General features: G+C 24.9%; 1 protein-coding gene and 1 long non-coding RNA gene across 2 annotated transcripts in view; one reads left to right on the top strand and one right to left on the bottom strand.

Moving 5' to 3' along the window:
* Positions 1-2,675: 2,675 nt before the first annotated feature.
* The window catches only part of LOC112593149 (calbindin-32), a 63,017-nt gene continuing 47,558 nt past the window's right edge, over positions 2,676-18,134 (bottom strand). The window contains exons 7-12 of the mRNA XM_025337475.1: positions 13,185-13,268; positions 12,891-12,946; positions 12,658-12,703; positions 7,415-7,471; positions 3,801-3,872; positions 2,676-3,467 (exon numbers count right to left, since the gene is read on the bottom strand). Of these exons, the coding sequence (XP_025193260.1) occupies positions 3,309-3,467; positions 3,801-3,872; positions 7,415-7,471; positions 12,658-12,703; positions 12,891-12,946; positions 13,185-13,268 (474 nt within the window). The 3' untranslated portion in view covers positions 2,676-3,308. The remainder of the gene's footprint in view (positions 3,468-3,800; positions 3,873-7,414; positions 7,472-12,657; positions 12,704-12,890; positions 12,947-13,184; positions 13,269-18,134) is intronic.
* On the top strand, positions 14,370-15,626 carry LOC112593150. Its single transcript, XR_003114583.1, has 4 exons — positions 14,370-14,456; positions 14,945-15,109; positions 15,216-15,264; positions 15,536-15,626. It is a non-coding gene; the product is annotated as an uncharacterized LOC112593150 (long non-coding RNA).

Below are 18,134 nucleotides of genomic sequence, written 5' to 3'. Positions count from 1 at the left end.
TAAAGTTATATAGATGATCTGTTTAAATGAATTTAATATATTATGAGAACATTCATATAAAATGCTATTTGTTCTGTTTTAAAATACATTTCAGTTATGGCTGTTACATATACCTACACGGGACACAAAAACGTACTATATTATTAAATTGGCATATGTTGAATACTAGTATACTTGGAAACCCACTATCCAGGACCGTTTCAATGTTTTTCGGAGTCAAGGGCAAATTAATGTGGGAGCTCCTTTGATCATTATAATACGATATACTAAAAATAAATACTCATTGATATCAACAAAATTCTTGCAAATGTATTTTTCAAACCTTAATTGCAACCAATCTCATTAAAATCTATGTATTATCAAATGAACTAAAGGAAAAAACAATTTGTCCCTAGAAAATTACAAATAGGTGTTCATGGTAAATAAGAAATTGGATGTTTATAGGATTCAATAAAGAGAATAGGTAAATTGCTTAGAAAATTTAAAAAAAGGAAATTGTATTATTTTATTACCTATTTTAAATAAAATATTAATATTTATTTTAGAAAATTTATTTCCTAGCTTTTTTTTCAGCAAAGCTGTCGAATTTATTAGTGAGTAGCGACTTCGGTAGTCAGTGATAGACAACAGTCTACGCCGGAATGCCCCACGAGTTGATATCATATTATGAATTAATTAATTTACTATGTAAATAGTTTGTAGTCACCGTCCGTTTGGTGTTCTCGGCAATATTGATTACCTACGAAGAAATATTGATATTTTGATTTTTATATTATTAATTTTCTTCGTACTCGCCACTCCGACACTACGACTACAATAATTTATAATATTTATAATTATATAATTAGAATAACTGAAAATTTTTCTTGTTTACCTGTATATAATTACAACAGACTAGTCTATAGAGACGGAGTAAAATGTTATTATTGATATTTTATAAAAGGAATAAGATTTTGAAAAAATTGATTCGAAGGAATTAGGTATATGGGTAGCATCGAGTAATTATAAATTCTGACATGTATTTTTACATCAATGCTTATCAATGCTTTAAGGGGATCCCAAAAAATATTCCAAAATCGGAGCCTGGGGCAAAATTATCCCATTTATTCTCTCTAAATGGCCATAATACCCCTCTCCCCTAAATTCAAATTAGTGGCTAGATATACATATGCCTTGCAGTTAAAAAAATTACTTATTAAAAGTATTTAAAAATTATCTATTATAGAGTGTTACGTTTAAATGTAACAATTATAATAATTATTATCAACTATATATAGGTACCTACTACCTACATTGAATTGTTATGATTAATAATAAGAAGTATGTATGTAGGTAATATTTATTATATTACCTATTAATATATATTTATAATAGGTCCGCTTTGTTTCAAAATGTATAAACTATATGTATAGTTAAATTATTAAATTCAATTTCCTTTTTCTTTAAACAATTGTCTATTATAAAAGTAATAAGAATGTTTTTATGCAGTGCCATTAGAGAAAGAATATTACTGTTAAAAAAAATAAAACCTGTAAAGATGTTTGAATTTTGAGTTGTTTGAGATAGAAATTTATCAGACAATGTTTATGTACAAGCATGATGCCATGATGCTTGAGAGATTAGTGTAGATTGTGCACGCTGTAATACTACATAGAGTCAAAAGTGATACAAATTGGTTGGAACAGCTTACAGTATAGTATAGTGTGGTGTAGTTTACAGGCATGTAGCTAAGATTTTTTTTTTTTGGGGGGGGGGGGGGGGGGGAGTCCAGACTCTAGATCTCTTCTGGATATTTGTCTGGTGGTCTACATCATGTTGCAGAAAATATGTTCAAGGAATTTTTTAAACAGGTATAAATAAAATGTTTCACCCAGCATTCTTACTCCTCCCCATGTTATCCTTTAATAATGAATTTTTACTTAAAACTTAATTTTTAAATTATTGAATTAGTATGTATACTATTAAAGAGTATTTTGTGGTGATAAAACTTCTGTTTTTTTTTTTTTTTTTTTTTTTTTTTTTTTTTTTTTTTTTTTTTTTAATGAGAACCTTCTCTTTCTGCTCTAAATTATTTAGTGGATGATTTGAGGCATTTGAAATAAAATTCGAACGAGTAGTTTTTAAATTATTTAACTTAGTTACCTGTTATCTAACTTAAGCTAAAGGTAATAGGTCTATGGTAATGGGTTTGAAAGATATGAATATGATTGAATTTGAACATATTTGTGATCTATATAAAACTATCAATATTAATAATTTGTAAAAATGGTCCAATTAAAACAAGTGCTAGATCCAACCATTTTTAAGAAATATTATATAAACATTTTATTAACTAAGAAACTAGATACTCGATCAAAATTTCGATTAAATAAATTAAAATTTTCAAAAAAAAGTATTCAATCAATAAATAATTAAATAATTTCAATGAAAAATGGGGTTCTTATTAATTTTATTAAAGGTGCAGCTTCCCCATTATAATAATAAATAATAATAGTATATTTTAGAGTTAAAAAAATAATTAAAAACTATGTGTGTATTCATTTGTAGTTGTTATATTATTTGTATATATGGAAACGAGTTATAATAATAAAAGAACACTTAAAATTTTAAATTTTAAAATGTATGTACCTACGTTTAAACATAATGTAACTATGTATACCTACTGCACAAATATAATAATATCGGAAACATTTAATTAAGATAACACTAACGAGTAACAGTTGTTTTAAACATTTAATACTATATTGATTAAATTCATGACTACTGTATAATGTTAATGAATTAAAAATGTATACACTTAAAATCATCTTATTAATAGGCTATGATAACTGGCAAAAAGTAGCGTATTAATTATTTTAGTATAGATCTTTTATAATATTATAGAATCTATGCATGCTACAAAAATAATCGTTAGGTATGATTATTGTTTTACATTTACCTCTGGAAGAGATGATTTTTTTTTTTAGTTATTAATTTAAACAAGAATTGAAAGACAAAAGTGCAAGTATAGTGCATCAAGAATGAAATTCTTAGGCATTAACCTAGTATTATATAATATTATTATGGAATGGAAATTATTGCTTCCGAGTTACAATGATGATAACAAAACAAAAAAAGTATAATATTCCTACAATTAAAATTTAAAACAACAAACGTACTTAAGTTTAGTTTATAATAATATCAAAATAACAACAAATGCATACGAATTTCGTCACGGAAATACGCAATATTGTGCACGATTACTTATTATTATTATTATTATTATTATTATTTTCTGCATACGACGATTTGTTTGAATTGAAAAACAATTATTCTTTTTTAGCGGCAGAGTCGTCTTCCTGGTTGTGCTTCGCCAGTGCAAGGAGTATCATTGTCAACTCTTTTCTGTTGATTTTTCCGTCTTCGTTGTAATCCACACCGCGCAGTATAGTTTCCTCAAAATCTTGCAAGTCGTCGGCATCATAATCCTACAGAACCAACAGTGAGTAATTATAACATTCTGCACAATAACTTTCTGGTAAGTACGTAATATTATAACAACACGCGTCATAACACTATACACCGGTGATGACAATTTTATTAAGTCTGTATAGGGATTAAAGCACTATATAGGTATAAGAGATATGTATACTTGATATCTACACATAAGTGTATAGAACTGGAGAGTTAATTTAATATTATTGTTCTAAGGAACTTGCGATATGCCGTGCTAGGTGTATTATGTATATGTATACATAGCGCATGTTGTATAGCCTGTTGGCATACATAATAATAATGTATAATTTCATAAAATAACAGACCTTTTTAACTAGCTCGAGCAAATCCTTTAGAAAGCCGCGAAGTTCTTCGTTTTCAATCGTGCCATTGTTATCCTGCAAATAGCCATGAATATATTAAGCGCTTTATTAGACTTAATTTCAGAACATGATTACAGACGGCAGTGGCGCAACCAGAATTTATTCAAGCGGGAGGGGTCCACAAAAATGTATTTATCTACTGTTATTCTGTTCTTTTCCTTAAATAATACATTCATTTTATTGTTTAATAAACAAAATTATATTATTTAATATACATATTTTTAAAAATTAAAAATTAATATTTACAATGTATGTCAATTAATTATTATTATTACGCCAGTTAAATTATGGTATAATCATTAGACATTATAGTTTTAATATTGATTTTATCTATACATCGAATTCGACGTGTTATTAACAAAATACCAAATCTAATAATCAATCTAATCAATATAATTTGATGAACATTTCAGGATAACTTTAAAAAATAAAAATAAATACTATGACATAAGCCAAGGGGAGGGGGTCCGAACTCAGGGTCTACCTTCTTGAGTTCGTCACTGACACGCGCAAATGCTGCAGTATACAACTACTTTAAACCCTCATTTAACGGATACTTCTAGATAGAGGACACCTCCAATTAGTTTTTTAAGAAGTGGAGAAATTTTTACTACGTCTTATGTGTAGGAAAATCTATTAATGCGGGGCACTAAATAATGGACGTTTTTATGATTAGATTTTAATAATTTTTATCGTAATTGTTATAGTATATTTTATTATAATATATATTTTACACATAGTTTATAAACTAATATAATTTATCTTATTTATTGTAGGTAATTGGCCGTCTTATTCGGCATATCCGTTGAAATATTTTTAAAGTATTTTTATCGATTATATCATATTGTTGTGATGTTGTATTATTGACAATTTGTATTTAATTGTATCTATGATTTGAAAGTGAACGTGTTTTTTACGACTGTATATTTTTATATGCAATTGCTAGGTAGTAAAAAAAAAACTGTGAACACTAAAAGAAAAAATTGACATTTTTAAATTTTATGTGTTCAACACAAATATGGGCATTCGTGCTTTATTACTTACTGCATTCGTAGACAAATTTATTGTTAGTAAAACATAAATTGTGAACGTAATTAAAAATATTCACGTATGTATTACGTATTTTTGGTATTTATTGATAGTGTACATTTTTTCATTCATCCCACTTCGTTTATATAGTGGAAGCAATTTCGGTGGTTGAAAGTGTCTGGTATTTAAAAGTTTCTTAGTTTACATTTTATTATTAATAATTTATATAGCTTAAAAACTAAACAATGTACGTTAACGCAAGAGCGCACTTGCACTCATGAGTTCTTATTCATTCTTATTGTGTTTATTTTATATATAAACGAAAGTTAAAACCATATTATTGTAAAACGGCCAAAATCATAATGTTAAAGTAAAACGTTTGGATTTAAGCGTATTATTGAAGAGGCGTATTTTGACTAGCTTCACCATAATTCTTAATCCATTTCATTCATTTTAATATTTACAATTCACATACATGATATATCCGTTAAGAAGTGCTATAAAAACGTTCTTAAGTAATAAGAATTTTGAACAATTCGTGTGCAGCTATGTGTAAATTACAAGACTAAAAATACAATATATTATAAGTAGACAAAATAATGTTTTAAGTTTATGTAATATTATAGACGGTTTTTTAATACTGGTATTATTTTTTGACGGTTATAATTAATTAAATTATTTTAAAAGTCTTATTTTATGTAAAAAGTTTGTTAAATAACTTAGTTAAAAACTATAATATTAATTAATTAAATAAATATATATATATATATTCACATGATAATTTTGGTTAAAAATGTAATTATGTAATTAATTTTATATTTTAACTTAAAATCTTCTTGATACAGTTCATAAAATTAAATAACTGTTTATTATATTATTCGTGTTTGGTTTTAGATGGATATTGAATGATATCAAAAAGCACTACACTGGATATATGTAATTATAATTTATAAAAAGTCAGAAGTATTAATTATATTATGTTTTTAATATATATTTGTTCATAAAGTAAAGCAATTTATTTATATGTTTTTTTCGAGACGTTTTACTAATGTAAACTATCTTGTTTGATGATGTAGTAAAATTGTAAGCAACAAAATTGGGATCGTTTTGCTACATTAAAGTTCAACGTAGTTTAAAAATATTTGTAAGTAAAAGGTTTTTTTTTTTTATGAGATGTTCTATTTTATGAAGAATTTTTATTCGGAAAATAATTAATAAAATCATGACTATATTATCGTCTTTTATTGTGAAAGACCATTTTAGGTAATATTATGATTACCCTGGTATCCATTAAAGAACAATTCATTTAATGCATTTTTTTGCAACATTTAGATTAGATTAAATAGCTATTCGATATATTTATAATAAATATTTTAAAGTTACATGATTGTCTTCAGATAATCAAATATATAAATTAGAGCAACGCAAAATGTACACAATTTTTTTTAAGAAAAAATGGTTAACTAAATGGTTTTTTTTTTTAATATTGACTTCATAACAAAACCAAACCAGAATCATCTGGTTTACTTCATATCAGCGTAATTTATTTCGCCGAAAAATTATTTTCTATCGTAATATTTATAAATAGTTATATGTTATATTAGATATAGATAGGTAATACAAGTTTTTTTTAAAATTAAATATCTTGTTTAAATAACTTTTAGTGATGATAATACTTTGATAGTATATCAGCTGCTTAACGAAACGCTGTTAACTGTTGTTAACTCAGCTATAAGTAATACTATACTATTAATTTTTTTATTATAAAAATTTTTAAATTTAAATATTTACGAAAAAAAATACATATTGTTAACACTGGATATTAATTTATGTCATTTATTATTTCGAGAGATATAATAACAGATAAGAAAAAAAGTACTTTGTAATTAAATTATGTAAATACCTACCTACTTACTAATAAATATTTTTAACAGTTATTTATTTCTTCCAGCTTTCTCAAATAAATGTAACATATAAATGTAATTAACCTTTTTATTTTGTGTAGTATAATTTAGTTTAAAAGATATGTTTTTCATACCATTTTCGTATCATGTTTTAATTTTAATAAAAAAATCAACCAACATTACACAGTTCAATTAACCGTCTAAGTCTTTAAGATGTCTCAAAGGTCACTAAAAATGTGCTTTGTCTCAGTTTATTTATTTTTTATTAAAAGGTTGAAAAAAAAAATAAAAAGTTAAAGAATAATTTATTTATAAAATTATATGAAAATATGTACAGTCATACAAATAATTTATATAAAATAATATTTTGTATATTTAGAGAATAAATTAAATAAACAATTATTATTTTCAAAATTAAAATTGATAGCAATAATGTGTTCTGATAATTTTTGTTTTAAAAAAACGAATTAAATAATCATTTGAGCTTTTGATAGTTGTTATACTTAAATAAAATTAGTTTAAGCAAATTTTAAATAATCAACATATATTTTATGAACAAATTATTATGTATTAAAATTTTTCAAAATAAAGCTAAATGTACATATATATTTATATTATACTTACTCGATCATACAATGAAAATACTCTTTCGATATCATCCTTTGTCAGTTTTGTAGCTCCCTGAAATAAATAAATATTTATGAATGAATATTAAGTTTTTATACTTTATTGATGAATTATAATATGCAAACGAGGAGTCTTAAGGTACCCGCATATTAATTTAATCTTTAAAAAATGTTTATTTAAAATAATATATTATTATGCTTAATGTATTTAACATGTATTTTATGTTTATAAATAGTTGGTTATAAAGGTCTATAACATACATAATATTGATAAATAAACTATTTTTGACGACAGGGAAAAAATAATTGTAAAAAACTTTTACTTTAATAGGTAAATATTATTTATTTTTTATTTGCATAAATTTGTATCGTGTATTATTGTAAGGCATAAGTAGTAATTTATAATAAGAAAGTGACAATTGATTAAATTGAATTTATATTAATACTACTGTATTGAAAGAGTGAAAAAAAATGTAACAATAATAGATATATTTTTAAATTATTGTTTATACTTAAAAAATGACAGCTATATAGAACTTGAAAAATGCAAGTATTTAAAGAAAAAATAATTATAATAAAGGTTTTAGATGTTTTTAGGAGTGATAATCTATCTATGTTTATCAGAAATTTATTTGTGTTTACATTTCGCATGGCTGGGGATATTTTTTATTCAGAAATAACTCAACCTTATTTATAATACACTCGATATTATTGCGCATGGTACTATTAATTATAATTTTTTAATGCATAGTCAAGATAAATACTGTTTATTAACAAAATATAGGTTCGGTGGTGGCAAATTTCACATAATGCTCTTTGTGTTAAATTAGTGGAGCATGTTGTTTGAGTGCACACGCAATTCTACCCCTTAATAGTACGTTATATATTATTATCATAACATAAGGCAGAACTTAGATTGTTTGGCTGAATTTATAGGTCTTAAAATATGTAACCTAAGAAAAATGTATATGTAACCGCAATGATGCCGAAGTATTAAAAAATACTATCACATCGTACTTCTCAATTGAAAAATTTCACTAATAATTGTTTATTATTATACTTATTATTAATTATTCGTTCATCGTATTTATTTATCTTTAAATTTGAAATTTTGGATCCACATTTTGGTTTCAGTGACTCATTGTGGGCTCTTCTACTTTTAAAATCACTATGAAATCTGGCCATATATACATTTGACGATCGGAACCACCGATGTACTATAAAAATGTATAGTTATTTTCAATATAACTTGTTTAACGTTCCTACACATTTATACTAGAAGCTAATAAAATAGTTTTACGTGTTACAAAAAAAGTTAGATGTTTGAAAATATAGTCATTGAGTATATTCCTACTATTAAAAATTTCAAATATCAAAATTTGAACAAATATATTACTAAATTATTAAATAAGGGTGTGCATGTTTGGGGAATCACTTTGTAAATGATTAATGGTATTTTGCATACACATCAAGTAAAGCTTCAACAATTAATTGCTTTATTACAATATTGACGTGTGTCGAAATGAATGACATTATATGTATAACATAATAAGTAAATATAACGCGTGCGACTAATTAAAGCGTGTTGACATGTTCGCGTCTGATCTACATATTTTATTAAAAATTCTTAATTTAATACAAAAAATAGCTTTTATTTATAAATCAGAACGGAGTTAAGTAAATAAATAAAACAACTCTCCATAAGTCCATGAACCATTGAGTCCAAAATTACAATAACCATAAGTATCTATGACACAATGACTAAATACATATAAATATTTAATATAATTATACTGGATTTTATAGTATCGGCCGGTAGTAATGTAACGAAAGTAGACAACGCATTATTGTAATAACGCTACTTTTTTTTGTAAAATGTTACGTAATTTCTTATTATGAACTGTTTCCATTTAACTAAAATATAATAAAAATTAATTTTTATAAGTAAGTTCTATAGGTAACAAAACATATTTTAGATTTGTTTTATTACTGTTAAGTAAAATAATAATAATAATAATATATAAACGTCTATAATGTAGGTTACTAGGTAGTATGTATACAAATAAATATATTAAGTATAATACAATCTATCTATCTATACTAGGGTGATACGTCCCGTTTCAAATGGAATTGTCCCTTTTTTGATCATCATGTCCCGTTGTCCCTATAAACTCTGAACGAAATGCTTTTTATCCCGTTTTTAAAAGATGGTATAGTTTTAATCCTGTTATTACAATATTATTAAATAATGTTTAAAAAAAAAATATATATATAAAACAGTTTTAAAAAGAGCGACGTACTATAATTATTAATTTAATATTTTGATACATTTTAACTTAAATGTAATTAGAAAAAATAAAAAATAATCATATTAATAAAAATCGTTTGTCCAATTTTTTAATTTTATAAAAATAGTTACCCTAATCTATACTTTTAAGTAAAATTGTACGGGGTTTTCTACGAACACGTTGGCCGAGAAAACTACTGAACCAATTTGGCTGAAATATTTTACTTTAAACGGTCTGTTGAAGGTTTTAGTATCATTTTTTTTTTTTTTTTTAATGAAAGTAACTATTAAGTTAAAAATTATTAAAAGTTTGAAAAATTAAAAATAAGTGTGGATAATATACAATTTAAAATATGTATGTGTATATCAACAAATAAATGCAGAATCCATGTGTAGTAAATCTAAATTTGTAAAAAATTCAAAACAAATCATACCGTTGTTCAATGCAACACTCAATCAAATATTCAAATCACATTGTGCAATGCATTATATAATTTTAAATTTATAAATATATTATTTTTTTTTTCATATTTAGTTTTTTTTTTTTTTAATGCACAATTAGAGAAAAAAATCATAAAATATTATGCCTATGAACCGCGAAAAACTTTTAAAAAATTAAGATTTTATTGATACGAATGTGTTTATAAACGCTTGTAAAGTTTCAACTAAAAGAGAATAAAAAAATAAAATATTGCAATTTTATTGATTGACTGAGGTCACGAACAAGTGCAATCAGATAATATGATAATAATATGGTCTAGTGCTAATAACAGATTTTAATAATTCTTCGATGACTTATCGTTCGCTACAGAATTGTCTGCCGAACGTGTGGGCTTTGGAAAACTTGGAAATGGAATTTTATTATGTCCGAAGTCTGGCGTAAAACATAATACGTGAATATTATACGTTAACAACGCAGTTGCGTCTTATATACTGTAAGTGTAAGTAGGTACCGCCTATATATAATAAGATATCTCTCGCCGGATCAATATTTTTATGTCATTTTTTTTTTTTTTTTAAGAGAACACACCAACACTCAGTGCCGTGTATTGTATACACGTCTCCGTCTGTCATATCCGAACCCAATTCAGTAATCCAACACTCTAAAACCTCACTCTCAATCACAACACCTGTATAAACCCAGTGAATGTTTTGTTGTATTATATATACGTTCGTGTGTCAGGAGTTTTATGATACCCGTGCGTGCAAGAACACTAAAAAACGGGGAAAAAACTCGGAATTTCGACTTTTCTGTTCATAACGGTGCTCATAATATATATATATATTATATAAGTATCATTTAATATTGGTACTGTTAATTTCGGAGATCTAAAAACGTGATAAATATTCATTATATACGAATGGAAAGGTGCGTAGACATAATATAATGGGATACATTTACCATATTAGACATAATATAATTATTAAATTTTTATTTAATTTATCCAAGCTAAGGAATCATGGTCCTCTCGTACCATACCTATATGAAGACTGAAATGAAATGTTATTCTTAATATTACGGCGTTAGTTGTTTTTAAGTGCAGATAAAAATAGTTTTATCGGGTCAAAAATTTGAAAAAGGTAATAGAAAATCCCTTTTACATTCTTATAATAATATTTATAAATATTAAAAAAAAACAAAGACACAATTTTGTTTTTTAATTGTTCGAAATTAAAATATTGAAAAAAATTCCATTGTACATATTTTTAATTTATTAATTGAAAAATTTTTTTGAATGTGTACATTAAAAAAAAAGTATTTTTTAGTTAGAAATGGGCTCCGGGGTTGTACCATTTCTCCCGCCATTAAGCTTTAGAAACATATCTATTAAATAATTTAAAGTAATACATGGAGGTTTATATATATACAAATGATATTTCTTAAGTAGTATAAAAATCTGAAAAATGTTGGTTATAGTTTTAAGTAAGTATATTAAAAAAATTCAGATTTTGAAAGAAAAAAAAGAGGATGAGCACGTTTGGTAAATAACTTAATAATATTTCAACAAAACTAAATGTATAGGGTATAGTACTTATAGTTTTTCGCATATAATAATAACCGCATGATATGCGTATTGGTATAGTATCTATTATTACTTTGGTTATCATGGTCATTTATTTCCCGATAAAAGTTAATGGATATAAAAATAAATACATTCAGATACATAAATCGTATATATAGCTACGTTAAACTCGTTCGCGCAGGCACTGAGTGCTATATTTATTGTTAACACGCGATTGCGATACTTAATTTTGTAGTTGAAATTTTTTTTTTTTTTATTTTAGTATTCACTCACGTAATTTGCCCAACGTACCGTTCAGCTTACATATTATGTACATCGTACAAGACACACACACACATATATTAGAATTTTCTCTAGTTGAAGAACACATTATTTCATATATTTTTAACGTTTTTGGAAATAGTTTTTGTTACAAATAAGTTTAAGTCGTTACAAAAATAAAATTTTCTGATGTTATGCAGAATAACTTTTGGAGTGCTTTTTTTCTTATAAAAATAAAATTTTTGACGATTAGTTTTTAGTAGTTATACTTATAACTTATAAGCCTATGTTAAACTTAATTGTCTAATATTTTGTGAAATACTTTTGTGTTACTTCGTTCCTCCAAGGCTCCAAGTATTAAATATTTAAAATTTGTGAACTATACTGATTCAAAATAAAAACAATTTATCTAGTCAAGTATTTTGAAAAATATTCTGCTTTGAAATAAGGAATTAAAAATAAATGTTGTCATTGAGAATAAAAAAAAAAATTAAAAAATTAAAATAATGAAAAACAGTAGGTGGTAGTATATATTGAAATATTTGCGAGAATTATATTTTTAATGACGTTAATAATAGTATTTAAATAATGAGTGTTCACACAAATCATCTAGTCTAATATTATATAAAATGTATGTATAGTAATAATATTATACACTGATGTACTCACTTTGAACACTTGCCGGCACAAAAAGTTCTCCTTGACAGGCAGCAACCTTAACGAGGATAAGGTACAAGATTAATTTTTTACAAACATAACTGCTGTGCGCGCACTACCGCCGGATCGATCAAACTCAATGTATTATTATCAAAGAAAATCGTCGATATCTGCGGGGGCGGCAACACAGCGCGTTTATTATTTATGGCGCGTGTTTTATAAACAACACATAACTAAACACTCACTTGGCCATCTCAGAAAGCTGCAATTTCCCATCCTTGTTGGAATCAAATACTTGCAACTAGAGAATAAAAGTACAAAACATTAATGTATTAGTCGCGTGGCGTGAATAGTGTCGATAAACACAATGATAATATATCGTTCATTGGTTCGGGGAAAAAGTAAATGTATAAAAGCAGAACTCAAAAACAAATACACGCGAGATATAAAATACAATAATATATAAGTTTTATAGCTTCGAAAACTACTTTAATTATAAAAACAGTGTGCTATACGTATGTGGTATATATTATAAATACCATTGTATCAGTGTATTCGATGAGTTTGTCTTCTGACACGTCATTGATTTTTTTCGCTTCTTTCAGCAAATCTCTTAAAAAGTTCTGAAATCATAATATTAAAATTAAATATATTTTATTCCATAGTTTTGGTTTTGATGTAATTTTACTAATTTTTGAATGATCAAAACACTGTCGACTACTTAGTTTTGTGTTAACATTTTATACAACATAATGAGGGAACGAAAAACTCTAAAGTTGATATTTTAATATTTGTTACCGCCATAAATAGGACGTCCTTGTCTAAACAGTGAATCAAGTTAAAAGCTTCTGGTTAATTGTAATGAACTGTAGGATTATATATATATATATATATATACATAAATATGTGCATGTATGTGCGAATGTAACTGTAATGTCATCTTTTGTTTTTCTTGAAAGTTGAATTTTCTTATTTTTAGATGACATTTAATGTATATTTTAAATTATGTTAACAAAATGATTTACTAAGCATGAGCACTCCCCTTTTATAATCGTGTATTTATTTAAATTTCAGCATTTGGAATTTTTTAGTCATTTATTTTCACATGAACGTCTTTTTTTAAATTACAACTACCAGTGATTGCTTTAAATACTTATTGTTGACAAAATGATTATTTTGAAAATAAGTACGCATCAGAATTGAAGTTCGAACGAGTATATTACATTTTATTTTTCGCATGAAATCCTAGAACGAGTAGTTTCTGAGTTATTAAACTTCATGACGTACTCGTAATATAGGTTAAAGGTTACATCTACGTAAAATATATTACATATATATATATATATACCTATGTAAATATTAATTATTTTAGTTTTTAAATCAACACGGTCTTACATTTTTATTACTTATTATCGTGATAATTATATTAATATTGAAAGTTAAATAATTCAGAAATTTTACCCGTTAAAATTTTGATTTAGACACATTGAAGTTAAAAAAAAAAAATAATTAACTAAACCGTTTACAGTAAAAAAGTAATTCTAGCTTAAAAAAAAGTTCGTATGTTGCATCACCATTGTCCAATTTTTCACTGTTATAAACGAAAAAAAAAATAAAAATATTTGTATACACGTATAGTATGACGTCAAAATAGTTTAAAATAAAACCACATGTGTGATGTACCTATAGTACTTTTTACAAAATACCTTATACCTCTACTCATAGTTAATTATAAAAAATAAATATGCGTGTAGCATTGAAACATTAACAAAAAGTATACGAACATTACGAGTACGATGTGTGTAAAATCAGTAAGTAATAATATATTAATAGGCACGAATGTATAATGATGTTGAGTATTACTTAAGATTTATTAATAATAATTATTCATTATAAAATATTTTTAGTTATTATTCGAACGAAGCAGTGTTAAATAATATATATTGAATAATACGCGATTTTGTATGTGGTTTTTCCATGATATAAGTTATTTTAATATACTATATTTACAGATTACTTAGTGTAATTTCTGAAACCACACTAAACAATATAGAGTGTTTCATAAATAACGTAGTTTTTAATTTTGTTTTAAATTAACTCTATTTTATGAGAAATACATTACAATTTATAAATGATATATATTGGTATATGCGATAAGCCATTAGGTTACATATCTCAAAGATTTAATAATTAAAATTAATTTATAGTTGATTTCAAGCGCAGTGCGTAGGAAGTGGCGTAGATGTATTATTGATTTTACAATGATTGTATGTTGTTTTTTTTTTTTTTTTTTTGGCAGAAAACTGTTCAGCGAACAATAGGAATTTTCCAAATCATATAATCTCTATACTCGTATCAAAAGTTAAACGCATATTTCACTTTGAAGAGTTAGTTTTCGGAATTTCTGAGTAGTTTGAATATGTAGCCAAGAAACAACGAAATAAAAAATATACAGAAACGTACGGTAAATGCATGATTACAATAATATCCCGATAATTTTTTAGGGAAAAAGTGTTATTTGTAATTTTTTCAAGCTCATTGATTTTAAATATTTCATAACTAATTTATAGATTGCAGTGAGTTGTGTGAAAAGAGACGAGTGATCCTGCACTATAATACGTAGGTATTATGCAATTGTATCCATTTTTTTCTTCATTTCAAAAGTTTTAATTAGAATATATTTTATTTATAATAATAAGGTGTATCTTTTTTTATTCCTTATTGTTTGTTAAAAGTACAAAGTTATGATTTTTTAACAGAAACTATTATAATTAAAATTTAATACTCTTTGCAATGGGATTATTATTCTTAACATTTTTGCACGTCCATCAATTTTAATATTGTATGCAAGCTTATTAGTTATTTAATTATGATTATATTTTTGTTTTAGATTACGAGATGACAAAAGCATAATATCTTTGGAAATTCAACATTAAAATCATGTAAAATTTTCATTCACTAATTAAAAGGGGATACACTAGCTAGTATTATAATTAAAAAATTTAAAATATATGGATAAATATAAATTAGTAATAAATAAATTTTATTTGAAAAAAAAATGCCTGCAATATTTGTGTTGTATTGTATATTACATCCAATAAAATGATCATGGTTTTATTTGTAATAGGTAAACCTATTTTATATTCATATTTTTCTAAGATGACGTGGTTTTAAAATTAAATTAACAATTCATTTTCAACAAATAACAGTCTTAGTTGGTTTTTAAAATAATTTATTAGCGTTTAAAGATAATTTAATTATTATAATGTTAAAAAGTTGTATAAAACCATGTATATAGTTTATGTAAAAAATATAAGTTACTAAGTTCAAAATTTTGATTGGTACGTGACAGCTAATAATTATTGATGACTCTATATACAAAACGCACCATATTAAATTTAAAAACTATTCATATATCATAAATCTAATTATAACTTGTAATTTATGCAACTATTTTATTGTAATCAACGTGAATTAAACGAACATTGGCATATAGATGCTTTTTAATTTTTATTTAAAATTAAAGTTAAAGTAATATATGTCTCGATTATACTTCAAACCGTGTAATTTATTTTTGTATTATGTAATAAAATATAGTAAGTGTATTCATTTTAATTAGTGTACAATAAAACAAAAATAAGAATGTAATATCCATTACATTTTGTGAATGTATCATTGACCGGAAAATCTTCACGGCGGTATTAAATAATACATTTAATTAAAGCTGATCAAGAAATTAGGACAAGTCCCTTAGAAGATTACTATTTATTTTACTCGAGTATAAATGTAATACTATTGGGAATTGGGATCTAAATAATCCACGTTAAGTTTTGTATCGATGTACATTATTGGTTTCAGTGAAAATAATTAATTATATCATATACAATGATACTTTGAATAAGGATTAAAATGAAAGTACCAAGTTACTATATTATAATACCTTTATATATATATATAATATATATATATAGTAAAAGTATTAAAAACAATTTTTTGACTATAAAATGAGTTCTACTTAATATACAATAAATAAAAAAAATTGTTGTGGGTGTACCATAGTTTTTTGTATTTACTTACATATATTATATTGTTAAAAAGGTCTTTCATACAATATTTTTTCATTTTAAACGTTTAAACCCGTTCTTTATAAATTTTACTATACAGTTTTACCTCAATTTTTTATTTTTAAAATGTATTATAAATGCACTTTACTTGCTATATGCTAAAAAATTGTAGAAACAAAACAAAAAAAATCTGGGTTTTTCATAACTATAATTTATTTGAAAACAACATTATAAATTCACATGTTACATTACAATACAAAATAAATGTTTTTACATTTCAGGTCTACTTTTTTAAATATTGACATAAACATAGGTATATTTTTACATAATTATGTCATTGGAAATCTGTATTTATTTTGCTATTAGTATGAACACAATCTTTATTGTAAAAATAAATATGATCGATCATTTTCTTACAATAATATACTATTCCTTTGTTGTTGTTATTCGGTTGATATTAATTTGATTTTTCACAGAATTTTCTGTGGTAGATAATAATTAGCTATTTCTAATTTGATGAATTCCTTATAATGAATCAGATTATGTTAAAACGTTTTAGATAGTATTGCCCTATTGTGTGCAATTGACGTGCACAAAATATTATGGGTATGTGAAGAGGAATATAATTCGTGCAAATCTAATCGGATGGTGGAAACTATCAGCTGTGACTGAAAATCGCAGTAAATCGGGACAGAACATTTATGTTCTGAAATTAATCCTCAAAAAAAACAATATGTACACACGTGGCAATTCTATTGTAGTACAAAAGTCTATTTAATTAATGGAAGGGATTTACGTTCGAATATAAATGGGAAGATTCAAGATTAGTCTGGTTTATAAGCTAACAATAGGTCAGTTGCAACTACGACGATGGACCTACATAAATACCACTAACGCGTCTATATATTATTATCTAACACTAATAATATTATATTTATACAAAACATGTTTAAAGAGCGATCCTTTTAACAGCAAACTTTAATCATTTCGGAAGTATTAACATCTTTTAAATTTTTTTTGTTTTACTTAATTTTAAGTAGTTAAAACAATATTTGTATAAAAAACATATTATGTTTTTAATTATTTTTATTTTCATGATTTTTTTAAGTTTGTTTACTCTTTTGAATGATGAAATAATTTATTTTATTTTATTTGGTCGTAGGCATAATAATTTTATTTTTTTAAGAATTTGAATGTGAAATACCGAATTTTGAACGATTTTATTTTAAAAATACATAGTTATGTTTAATCCACCCAATAGAAGTCCGTTAAAATTTTTATTAGCATAATATGCGTTTATATTAGGTACACTATGCGTATACGTACACACAATATTCGATGTAATAAATATATACAGTACATCATTACTCATTATATTATACTGAACCGTTTTGGTAGCGTTACAATGAATTCATATATTACTGT

Source organism: Melanaphis sacchari, unplaced genomic scaffold (genome assembly GCF_002803265.2).
Source record: "Melanaphis sacchari strain LSU unplaced genomic scaffold, SCAv2.0 Contig1_pilon_pilon, whole genome shotgun sequence".
Lineage (NCBI taxonomy): Eukaryota > Metazoa > Arthropoda > Insecta > Hemiptera > Aphididae > Melanaphis > Melanaphis sacchari.
The sequence above is the reverse complement of the archived record's forward strand: the minus strand, read 5'-3'. Positions and strand labels throughout refer to the sequence as shown.